This window comes from Carcharodon carcharias, chromosome 7 (assembly GCF_017639515.1).
Source record: "Carcharodon carcharias isolate sCarCar2 chromosome 7, sCarCar2.pri, whole genome shotgun sequence".
NCBI lineage: Eukaryota > Metazoa > Chordata > Chondrichthyes > Lamniformes > Lamnidae > Carcharodon > Carcharodon carcharias.
Window position 1 is genome coordinate 15,237,585 of NC_054473.1, and position 12,777 is coordinate 15,250,361.

At 50.8% G+C, this 12,777-nt stretch overlaps 1 protein-coding gene across 2 annotated transcripts in view; it reads left to right on the forward strand.

The window, feature by feature from the left end:
- Positions 1–10,226, forward strand: part of sema3bl (sema domain, immunoglobulin domain (Ig), short basic domain, secreted, (semaphorin) 3bl) — a 153,172-nt gene extending 142,946 nt beyond the window's left edge. For both annotated transcript variants that reach the window (XM_041192366.1, XM_041192367.1), the window contains exons 13-17: positions 1,564–1,605; positions 1,704–1,861; positions 3,759–3,826; positions 6,127–6,266; positions 8,236–10,226. In XM_041192366.1, coding sequence (XP_041048300.1) covers positions 1,564–1,605; positions 1,704–1,861; positions 3,759–3,826; positions 6,127–6,266; positions 8,236–8,676 — 849 coding nt within the window. In that variant the 3' untranslated portion in view covers positions 8,677–10,226. The remainder of the gene's footprint in view (positions 1–1,563; positions 1,606–1,703; positions 1,862–3,758; positions 3,827–6,126; positions 6,267–8,235) is intronic.
- The last annotated feature ends 2,551 nt before the right edge of the window (positions 10,227–12,777 follow it).

Here is a 12,777-nt window from a genome sequence, read left to right on the forward strand (position 1 = left end):
AGCCGGAGAGATTCAGTCAGTCTCTCCTCAAAGCCTTCAGCTGTTTTTTCCATGATTCCTGGGTTTTTGCTTCCATCCCCCGATCTAGAAGTCAGCTGCACAATGGACAGGTCTCCCCCTCCTCTTCCTCAGCTTCTCCGCCTCCTTGGGCACTGCCGTTCACTCGATCCTCCTCAAATGCTTGTCCTCTATACTCCATCTCCCTGGCGTTGCTTTCTCCTGGTTCTATTTTTACCTTCCAGATTATTGACAATTCATCACAACTGGCTTCTCCTCTACACAGCCACCACAGCTCTCCATTCTTGGTTCATTTCTCTGCACCAATCACTCGCTGCCCTTTGGTGGCACCATCTCAAAGCGTGGACCCCCCTGCCTGTCCCCAACCCCAACAGCTTCTGGCACTCTCTCTGACGCGCCGACTGATATCAACGCCTGGATAAGACACAATACTCCAGCTCTGAGCTCAGCTTCCACTACCACATCCATAATGACACCAAGGCCACTTCCTTTCACTCCGAAGCATCTCTCAGCTCCGCACATACATCATTTGCTATGGTGCCAAAACCCTAATTCACCTCTGAGCTGGGCTTCTTCAACATCTCCTTGATAGTATCCAAATACCAAAGGCCACAAGCCCTCGACAGTGCTGAAGTTTGTCTGCTTAGGACTTCAAAATGGCACCAGCATCATTTTTGGTCTAAACTGGAGTTGGGAGAGGGCTAAGAGAGTAGAGGTGAGAGGGGGTGGTTCAGAGGCGCTAGTGCAGTTCAGAGATGGGTGAGGATTTGAAGGTGAGGAGTGACTGAAACTGAGCGGTAGGGCAGTGAGTGGGAGTGTACCTAGTGAGAATGAGGGAGATGGATGAATTGTGCCAAGTGAGCGGAGGGGTGGGAAGCCAGTGCCAGGTGCAAGGTGGTGGGTGAAACTGTACCCAGTGAGAGGGAGGGAGGTGGATGAGACTATATGAAGTGTGGGGTTGGGAGGGCATTTAACAGGTTGGACAAAGAGGAGCCCAGTAGGAAAGTAACTCTTTATTATCATCTTCCAAACTCCTCCAAGGCTATGACAAATCCCCTCCATGAGATTGGAGCCCCTACATGGATGTACTGTTTTCCAAGCCAAAGGTTGGTGGTGCCCAATGACATGGAGCCAGGGTCTGCCCTGAGGCACTCAACCTCCAACCACAGGCAAGCTTCCCACAGCAGATAAGCCCTTAAAACAGGCAGAGTTTGCTTCCCTGATCTACTTTGAAACAGTGCCATGGGATCTGTTACATGTTTCAGAGCAGGTGGGGGGTCTCAGTTTATCATCTCCTCTGAGGGACAACACCTCTGGGAGTGCAGCACTCCCTCAGCGCTGCAGTGGAGTGTCAGCCTGGATTCTGTGATCCAGACCTGGAGTGGGATTTGAATCCACGGCTTTCTGACTTAGAGGCAAGAGCGTTACCCACTGAACCAAGACTCGTCAACCCAAGTCAGAAATATTCCCCAGGAAAGAGAGACAAGCAGGTAGAAAAAGTCAGGCGGTATTGTCCAATAATGGTTTCTATTTTCACTTTGCCAGATTCCGAATCCCATCACATCGATGGAGATCTCAGTGAAACGGGTAAGAAGCTCCATTCTCTGACCCAGCTTTCACTTGGTGTGAAACTCTTGTGTTATTCTCAGCTTAACGTTCCTCCTGTGCACTCTGCTCCCTTGCAGCAACAGCTGTACGTTGGCTCGAGAGTGGGGGTAGCCCAGGTGAAGCTCCATCAGTGCGAGACCTATGGCAATGCCTGTGCCGAGTGTTGCCTCGCCAGAGACCCGTACTGCGCTTGGGATGGAAGCTCATGTACCAGATACCAGCCCGCCGCTAAAAGGTACCGTGACAGCCGCACAGCCTCAGCTAAAGTCCTTTCACTAGATAACAGATATGTATTTGACAGGTGGGGTAGGCTGACGTTTGTTAGACCATTGACGGGTGAAGCTGGTAAATAAATCTGTGTCTGTGTTCACATATGGTTAAGATTGGTGTGCAAGGTAGTAAGTGTGTGGTGTGCACACTCATTGTGTTTGTATGTTGCTGGTGAGTTTACGTATACTTGGGACTTGACGGTGTCTATGTGGTGTGTGTGTGTACTTTTGCAAGTGAATTGCTAGCTCATACTTTGTGTGTGTGTTTGTGTGTGTGTGTGTGTGTGTGTGTGTGTGTGTGTGTATCAGTTGTGAGTTGTGTGTACAATTCTGTTCATTCTTTGAGTACTTTACCAGCATGTACATGTTTGGACGATTATAGATCAATGAGCCTGTGACATTTGATGGTGAGTACTGAATGACATGTATGCAGGTACCAGAGTACAGAACGCCCTCAGCATTTTAATCAGGAAGGGAATCGAGGGTTATGGGAAAAAGGCAGGAAAGTGGAATTGAGGATTATCAAATCAGCCATGATCTCATTGAATGGTGGAGCAGACTTGATGGGCCGAGTGGCTTACTTCTCCTACACCTTTATGGCCTAACATTTCTTTCTTTCTTTCCCCACCTGGGCACTGGGCACTTTTTGGGGTCCAGAGGAGCAGGAGTGTTCTTCGTGACCCCCACGAGGGAAGTACATACTCCCTCCTTCCCCAGAATGTCTAACCACCTGGGAGTCACCACCACTCTCCCCCGCACCCCCTATCCCCACGCTTCAAGCTATCTGACATCCCAGCTCATTTGGTTGGCAGGTTAACAAGGCTTGCCCATTCTAATTGGCCAGGCTATCTGCTGGCTACTCGCAAGGTGGCAGGTGGCCCTCTCACCCACGAGCCAATATTGGCACCTCTGCCCTTTCTAGCCGATGGCCTGGATCTCAGGCAGGCGTGAAGTACTCTTCTGCCCGCCATCGACCCCCGAACGCTGACTGGCCAATTAATGGCCTGCCGGCAAGAAACGTGCACTGAGAAAGACTCAGCGCTGCCAGGAGGTGGGGAGTGGCGTGGGGGTGGGGTGGGTTGGAAGAAGAGGGCAGGCGCCGAGAGAAGGCAGAACGTGGGCTGGCGCTCCCCTGAAAGCTGGTGGATGTTGTGGAGCTGCCTCGGGGAGCTGCAGTAATTTGAAAATGAAACGAGCTCAATAAACTACTGCAAACTGTGACAATTCTGTAAATGCAGGCACCTGGCAGCAGAATACTTAGCAGATCATCCCCCAAACCTCTTTTATTTTATTCAGCCCCCGGGGCATTTCATCCCACCCTGGATGTGGTTTGTAGTGAAAGCGGGAAGACCACCTGACCACCCCGCCGACCGTATAAGCGGACGGGCCGCATGAAATCGCTGACAATTGGCTCCTTAAGGGTCTTAATTGCCCGCTTAATTGTCGGTGGGCACGCGTCCGACTCCCCCCCGGGCCCACAGACCATAATGATGCGGGCGAGCGCCATGACATTGGGGACGGGCGCCCGACAGCTCCTGGCACGATTTCACGCGATTCCAGACTGGACGCCGATAAATCCTGACCCAGGTGATCGAGGAGCAAGGCACAAGATGTATTCACCCTACTGAATCGTCGGGGGGGAGGGGGGGGTTGGCGGGGACTACACTGGCTTAACCCAAGGGCAGTTCGCTTACTCCGCCGACAGTGGCACCAGAATACGGAGAACGAGAAAATGCAACCACACCCGTCACCAAAAAAGGTGCAGCTCTGACATGGCAAGGCCTGTACTGAGCGTCCAATCTCTTTGGTAAGGTTGTAATAGAGGGCCTCAGATTCACTTCAGCCTCCTCTCTCTTTGTCTAGACGTTTCCGAAGACAAGATATTTGGAATGGGAACCCCATTCACCAGTGCCTGGATCAGAGTTTGATCGGTAAGGAGCATCCATCACTCTTCCTTCCCATCCTACCTTCCAGATGTATCTCCTGGCGTCCTCTAAACACATCAAGGTGACACTTACTTCCGTGGCCGTTTTAGTGATCAACCGCTGCGGACATCCATCCCGCCCTTAAAATTTAGCGGGGAGGCTGATGGCTGGATGATTGTCTGTGCCGCACAAATAGTGGGGTGGTGTAAATCGACGGGCAGGCTCTGGAGACTTGCAGCTCCTCGTCCGCCGTGTCTACCATTCTTTTTTTCCCCGAGCAGGGTCTGTCTCGTTGAGTTCAAAACCGATTCTGTCAGCTTCATAGTTATTTCTTTCTCTTGCGTGCCTGCCGGGTGCAGGATCTTTTGGGTCAGGAAACGGAACCTTCTCACGTTTCAAGCGCTCATGTTAGCATCGAGCACTGCCGGATCAGATGTAGCAGTTTGACACCCAACTTATTTAAAAAGCCTGGTATTGAGCAACCCGCCGCTCCCCACACTTGACCACAAATCTAGTGACTGGAGAACGCAACTGCTTCAACAGCGTGACAATCTCCACTTCCCACACAAAACCATCCTGGGACCTGCATGTGGCTGATCGAGGACCCTTGTGCTCTGGGCTGATTCCTGCTAATGACTGGGTCGTGATCAAGCCTCATTTCCCAAATAGGGGGCTTTTTTCATTTCTCCAATGCATTAGTCTGGGCTACACTTAAACCCGGGGGCCGGAAGATTAATAAGTTGGCTCATCCTGCCAGTTTTTTAAAAGAGACGTTTTAATATCTCGCTAAAGATTTTTCTCTTCCCCATTCTCGTTCCTGCTGTTTATTGTGCAGTTGTGCCTTTTCATAGAAGGTTCATATCAATAAAAGCTGCTGGGCCTGTGACCCTTGCTCGAGTGGCGAGTTCCAGATCTGCACTGTTTTGTCAGGTGCTCCCTCACAGAGGGAGAAGGACGGTTGTGAAGGGACATCATAACCCGCGGGGCAGTTGGATGCTGAGTGCCGTCGGCAAAGGTCTGGCAAAAGATCATTTTCCCACCCTTCCCCATCAGGGCGTGGCGCACGGAACAGAAAGAACGGAACTGGATAAAAAGCATTTGTCCCAAAAAACAAAGTCGATGAATACGATCTTTTTCATGTTGGGTCCTTCCTGTTTCAGACCTCTCGATTCTTGTTTCCCGTCCCCTCCCCCGGCCCAGGCTCCCCTCCCATCTCTTGTCCACTTTTACCCTTGAGCTATTTGAGACCAAAAGTCATTACTTTTGCTTTTCTTTTCCCCTCAAAAGCACCCTCCTTATCACGAACTCAAACGTGTACTTTGGCGTCTGATTTTGATCTTTAAAACAGACTCCAGAAAATATTATTTTAGAGGTATTGGTCCTCCCTCAAAGTACCCACACCCTTTCTGGTCCTCGTCACGGGCGCCAAGTTTGCGTCAGATGTATGTTTGTTTGGAGGTCAGAGTCAGCTTGGCAACTGACGCCCATCATGGGGCAGCCTCTGCTCTTTGCCAGTTAGCTTGTTGGCTGTGGTTTCTAGGGCAACCCCAATCTCTCAACCAGTGTCCGAAGGTTCAAGTGACTGCAGCACTGACCCTAAAGGATCAGGGATCTTCCTCCCTCTCTCCCTCATGCCCCAGAAGATTTTTTTCTGGCTATTAGAGGAGCTGAACATAGGGAAAAAGAACAATGTTTGCTGCAATGGTCTACCCTCATTACTCCTATGACTTGTAAGGTCTGATTTGTGTTTAGCCAGGACTGACCTACACTCTTTGACCCCATTTCTTGGTTCTGTATTTGACAAAGATGCATTATGTAAACCCAACCAACTAGTTCTCTTCTGAATAGAAAATGTCAATATTAACAAAGGATATTTGTGAACACCAGTAAGGTGTAAGGAATCAAACTGTTTTGCCAATGTATTAAAAATAATTGACCAAAGAACTAGAGGAGAGATGAGAATTATTTTTATACAGCTAGTAGTTACTAGCTGGAATACACGGCCTGATAGGGTGATGGGAGCAGATTCAATAGTAACTTTCAAAGGGGAATCAGATAAATACTTGAAAAGGAGAAAATGCCAAGGCTAGGTGGAAAATGAGCAGGGGAGTGGGACGAATTATGTAGCTCCTTCAAAGAGCCAACAAAGGCACGATGGGCCGAATGGTCTCCTGTGCTGTAAGATTCAGTGATAGGTCCTGATGTACCAAACACACAATTATTTTTGGGATTTGATCCTTATTGATTAGAGCATAATTCTAATGATCTACATTCACTTTTGAAATGTGTTTTTAAACACTTAACAGTGGAAGAGTTTGATAGTGCGGAGGAGAGAGTGGTTTATGGGACTGAACAGAACAGCACCTTTCTTGAATGCATCCCAAAATCACTTCAGGCCACCGTCAAATGGTTCATACAACGAGCTGTGGATGACATGAAAGATGAGGTGAGTGAAAACTATTTAATTCTGGCATCCCATGGGCTACCCATTGTATAATCTCTATCTCAGATCAATGCAGAGATGACATTAGTTTCTATGGGCTGGATTTTCTTGTCCCGCCATCAATTGACATTATCGGAGGCGTGACAGGAAAATTTGGAGGGCGAACAAAAGTCAATCGGCTTTTGGCCACTCTCTAAATTTTCCCATCCTGCTCACAATGATGCCCACTGCAGGCGGGACTGGAAAATCCCGCCCTATGTGTGTAGGAACTTTATTGACAAGAGTTTTATACAATTATAATGACTTAACGAACCAGACAGATTTCTACTTGAAACAGATAACTTTACTGCAGAGAGCTTTTCAGAAGCTGCATGCCTGAATCAGGTCCTCGACTAGAAAGCCACGCCCCCTGGATTACCCGCACTTAGGGCTCATTGGTCGGAGTCTCCAGGAACAACCACGTGACCCAAATAGACAGACAGTAGGAAAGGCTATGTCTTTAATAACTGCAACAATGCTTTAAAATGTCTACTCCATGTCTCTAACTCAGCTTCCTCTTTCTACCACTTAGGCAATGAGGATGATGGAGAAAAGTAAACACTTTATTGTATGCTTTATATCTCAGACGTGTCATCTCTGCATAGACCTGAGACTGTAAAGTATACAACACTATCGGCTGACAGATTTGCATTTAAATCCCTCTGAGCCATGTTGTCATGTGGATTCTTAATGTGTTGGGTCAACGTCTTTAGTGAAAATGCCAGAAGGATTTGAAGTGAATGTGTCAATTTGTACAGTGGTATAGCCTCCAAGCTACTGACATTGTACCTCAAAGACTTGTGACTGATTCTAGTCTTGATGGAGAGGGGTAAAAGTCTCCTCCTTAGGATAGAGAAGGCTAAGAGGAGATTTGATAGAAGTATTTAAGATTGGGAAAAGTTTAGATAGAGTAAATAAAGACTCGGCGCTAGAGTCAAAAATGAGAGGACACAGATTTATGGTAATTGGCAAAAGGACCAGAGGCAACATGAGGGAGAACATTTTACACAATGAGCAATTAGGACCTGCTATGCATATCCTGGCTAGATTTACACTTCGGGTGGGCTTCCCACGCCCCAGTGTAAATTTCAGGGTTGATCTTGCTCCCACTTGGCCGGCTCGCCCTGCTTTATCTTTCAGGCGATGGCCCTTTCATTAGTATGAGGCAGGACCTCCGCCTGTCTCCAGAAGGAAGGCCCCGCCTCATAGAACGCCCAGCCAATTGGAGGCCAGCAGCTGTGTGCCACACCAACATCGGTGGCAAGTGCTGGTATTGCAGGAGGCCGGGAGGTAATGGAACCATAGATGCCCTCAAATCCAGGTGAGCCTGGGATTTCGTTGAGGCAGGTTTGGCATTTCCACCCCCACCCTGGACTTTGGACTTTCACTGACCAGCGCCTGGAGGGTTAAGCCTGCCAGATTACATGTTGGGCACAGGCCTCTCCCGCTACCCGTTAAATCAAAGTGGCGGTGGAATAAGGCCCTTTATTGGGTATTATAGCCTTATAGCCACTTAAAAGCCTCAGTTGGGCCTCTGGTGGTTGGGTCACCTAATGCCCCCCCCCCCCCCCCCCCCACCCATAAAATTGTAGCGGGGGCAGCGGGTGCGCTACCAATACCACAGCTCCTTAACTTACAGGCCCACCTACCTGTTTTCCCACCTGCCAGTGGCCTGCAAGGTTCAGCCCTCTGACAGGGCCTAAGCTCTGGAATTCCCTCCCTAACCTCGCCAACCCTCTACCTCTCTCTCCTCCTTTAAACCGCTCCTTAAACCCCCGCCTCCCTGAATTGGCTTTTGACTACTGTTCCTAATATCACCTCATGTAGCTCGATGTCAGACTTGACCTGATAACGCCTCATGCGAGGCCTCTTGGGCCATTTTATTGCATTAAAGGCACCAAACAAATGCAAAGCTGTTTTAATTTTTTTACAGGTGAAAACAGACGACAGGGTCATCAAAACCGAGCACGGCCTCTTATTCAGAAAGATTTACCGAATGGACGAGGGAACTTACTACTGCAAGACGATGGAGCACGGCTTCACGCAGACAGTGACCAAAATCGCGCTGGAGGTGATTGAGAGCGAGCAGCTGGATGAGATCTTCAACCGCGACGATGAGGAACACACCAACCGTCCCTGCATGACTCAGCCCCGTCGGCTGCACAGCCAGAAACCTTGGTTCAAGGACATCATGCAGCTGATTGGCTACTCGAACCTCCACCGGGTGGAGGAGTACTGCGAGAGGGTGTGGTGCAATGAGAAACAGCGCAAGAAGCGCAAGATGATGAACAAGTGGAAGTTCATATCGGAGGGTGGGAGGAGAGGAAAGAGCAAGCCCCGCAACAGGACGCCCAGACACATCACCGACACATAGAGCTGACTGAACTCTGCTTGCATTGTAAATAAGGACCGAGCTCTAGAGGCCAAACTAACAGGCGAAGCATTCCCAGAGCAGCAAAGTCACTTTTCAAAATGGACACTTCTCCACTGAGGCTGTGAACGTTACCTCTGGCAATTTTTGGAGCGAGGGTGACCAACGTCAAAAAATGAAACCAAAGATCCCCAAAAGTTTTTTACGTTCTCAGCTTCAAGCCCGACATGGACCCGAATCAATTTTTCTTGAATACCGTATTCTTTTTTGAGTTTACTGCGCCACAGTCTTGCCCTTGTTGGTTTAGTAAATAGAAATATAATGTTAAACTCTGCCTATTTATAGATGTTATTTAATAACTCATTGGAATTACTGGATGTTCAGTGTGGGGGTGGGGGGGGGGGGAAGGAATTTAAGCAAATATTTGAGCGGAAAGCATGAAAATATAGAGCAAGGCATGGTTACCATGAGTTCAGTGTTATCCAACTTATTCAACCATTGGTCTGTATATTGTTCTCAGTACATAACAGTGCCAGGCATATGATATCTTCAGTCAGAGTTGTGGGGTTGATCTGGCAAGGCTGACTCTACAGTCGTCTATATAAGCATGGGTAATACCGTATAAGGGAATCGAGCCATCCATTCTACTGCAGCAAGATTCAATTCTTTATATTCGCTTCTGTACTTTAATGGCAGATATATAAAGTTCGACCGGGATATTCTGAGGGAGATTCTCTTATCTTGAGATTTTTTTCATGGTTAACATTTTATATATGCTGGAGAGGAAATTGAGCAAACTGGATTTATTGGGGTATAGACTCTGCCCGAGAGCGTGGCTATGTGGACCGCTGCTCAAGAAATGGGTATATTTCCCAGTGGGTGTACTCTGGTTGATGTAACTGGGTATTCCAGTGGGTGGGTATAGCTGGATAAATTCCAATGGGTGTATTCCCTTGGAAGCCCAGTTGATACGTTTCATTTTTTAGAAAGTCCTGGTTTGTACGTTGCTGCTCGGACATTTTCTAATGGCCAAGTCTAGTCATATTTGTTCTGCTTAATTAGAACCAGACTTAAAAGGGAAACAAGCTGTGATTTATGTTGTGAACAGGTGACTGGGCATTTATCAGCAATATTTCACTAGAGCTAAAGGAAGAAAAAACTCGGTATGAGATTCCTAGCTGAGCACAGTAAATTTCACTTTGTGTTTTCCATTAATCTCTGACCCTGGTAGTTAACAATACTTGATAAACTTATTACCAACTCTTCAATGAAGGCCTCATTACATGTTGTACAGATTACACATGGACTATATCTACCGCACCCATCCCCCCCACACAGATTCCATTGGTTTGTACAAAGATTTGAGAAAAATACACTGGACCTCCTGCTGCTGATGAACAAGAAACAGACTCGGGAATTCAGCTCCCACTCCAGTTGCTGGTGCATTAACGGTTTCTCCAACAGCTTACATCATCATTGTGTGTCCCAAAGCTACGGCTGCCACTCCCCTCACTCCCCCACCACTCCCCTCACTCCCCCGCCTCTCCACTCACTCCCCCGCCTCTCCACTCACTCCCCCGCCACTCCCCTCACTCCCCCGCCACTCCCCTCACTCCCCCGCCACTCCCCTCACTCCCCCGCCACTCCCCTCACTCCCCCCGCCACTCCCCTCACTCCCCCGCCACTCCCCTCACTCCCCCGCCACTCCCCTCACTCCCCCGCCACTCCCCTCACTCCCCCGCCACTCCCCTCACTCCCCCGCCTCTCCCCTCACTCCCCCACCACTCCCCTCACTCCCCCGCCACTCCCCTCACTCCCCCACCACTCCCCTCACTCCCCCGCCACTCCCCTCACTCCCCCGCCACTCCCCTCACTCCCCCACCACTCCCCTCACTCCCCCACCGCTCCCCTCACTCCCCCACCACTCCCCTCACTCCCCCACCTCTCCCCTCACTCCCCCACCACTCCCCTCACTCCCCCGCCACTCCCCTCACTCCCCACCACTCCCCTCACTCCCCCACCACTTCCCTCATCGCCCCCCCGCTCCCCTCACTCCCCCACCACTCCCCTCACTCCCCCCCCACTCCCCTCACTCCCCCACCACTCCCCTCACTCTCCCGCCGCTCCCTCACACCCTATGCTCTCCTCACTCCCCTGCCAGAGTTCTCACTCCCCATGCTCCCCCCTTGCTCTCCTCACTTCCCACGCTTAACCTGCTGCTCTCTTCACTCCCCCTGCCACTGCCCTCCCTCCCCATGCTCTCCCACTGCTCTTCCCATTCCCCCTCCCCCAGCTCCCCCCATCACTCTCTCCATTTCCCTGGGACGTTTTGCTGTCTCGCCCTCCGCCCATACCCTCCACTTCTCTGTTCCACTGCCCATTGTCTGTACTGGAAACCAGCCAGTGGTAAGGGGAGTGGAAGAGAACTACTGAGATGCAAGGAAAGCGGAGAGGGGAGAGGGGGGAGGGGTGAGGGGAGCGGGGGAAGTGGTGAGAGGTGAGTGGAGCGGGGTAAGGGTGAGGGGAGCGGGGGAAGTGGTGAGGGGAGCGGGGGGAAGGGGCAAGGGGAGTGGGGAAATTGGCGAGGGGTGAGGGGAGCAGGGGAATTGGCGAGGGGTGAGGGGAGCAGGGGAATTGGCGAGGGGTGAGGGGAGCAGGGGAATTGGCGAGGGGTGAGGGGAGCAGGGGAATTGGCGAGGGGTGAGGGGAGCAGGGGAATTGGCGAGGGGTGAGGGGAGCAGGGGAATTGGCGAGGGGTGAGGGGAGCAGGGGAATTGGCGAGGGGTGAGGGGAGCAGGGGAATTGGCGAGGGGTGAGGGGAGCAGGGGAATTGGCGAGGGGTGAGGGGAGCAGGGGAATTGGCGAGGGGTGAGGGGAGCAGGGGAATTGGCGAGGGGTGAGGGGAGCAGGGGAATTGGCGAGGGGTGAGGGGAGCAGGGGAAGTGGTGAGGGGAGCGGGGGAAGGGGTGAGGGGAGCGGAGGAGAGGGTGAGGGGAGCGGGGGAAGGGGCAAGGGGAGTGGGGAAATTGATGAGGGGTGAGGAGAGCGAGGTGAGGGGAGCAGGGGAATTGGCGAGGGGAGAGGGGAGCAGGGGTAGGGGTGAGGGGAGCGGGGTAGGGGGTGAGGGGAGTGGAGCAAGGGGTGAAGAGCTGTCAGTAAGTAAACATTCTCCAAAGCTAATGTTCCGTTTCCAGTTGTGTGCCAACTTGCAGTTGTTAAGACGGCATTGAGCTGGCACTATGTCTACACTGGGAAACTCCTTGGAACTATCCAATTTAACCTGGAGTTACAGTGATGCAGGAAACTACCTGGGATGTTACTGTCCGTGACATCACAGACTCTGACATGGTCTCAGCTTCCTCTCATGTTATGGCACAAATAAACACAACCAGGAAAACAAAGTACTCGGGGGGGGCTGGAGCTCGACATGGTGGGAACCAGGGTGGCCAGGCCCATTTGATCTCGGAAAGGCCCCTCTTCAGTCTCCCGACCATGAGAGAACCTCCCCTGATCAAGCCGGAGTGTGGAAAGGGCTGATTCGGGATTCCTGACTACCTGCAGGTTCATTAATGAGCTGATTGGTGCCCATTGTCCCTGAGGCCACTGCAATTTAGTGGTGTCTCAGGGGGTTAAATGGAGGCCGGACAGGTCTCCCCCACTTCAGAAGGCTGCAGAAGTGGGCTCCCGGCGGGGAGGGTCCCTCATAGTCAAGTACTCGGTGCCTTTTCGAAGGACCTGGCATTGGGAACAGGGAAAGGACTGATAGCCACCCATCTCGCCCTTGCCTCATACATATACACAACCGAGGAGCAGGAGGAGGCCACTCGGCCCTTCAAGCCTGCTTCGCCATTCAATATGATCATCGGCTGATGTGATTGTAACCTCCCGCCTACCCCCGGTAACCTTTCACCACAACTTGTTAATCGATGATCTATCTAGCTCTGCCTTAAAAATACTCAAAGACTCTGCTTCCACTGCCTTTTGAGGAAGAGAGTTCCAAAGACTCTCAACCTGCTGGGGAAAAAAAAAATTCTCCTCACCTCTGTCTTAAATGAGTGACCCCTTATTTTTAAACAGTGAGACCTAGTTCTCGATTCTCTCACA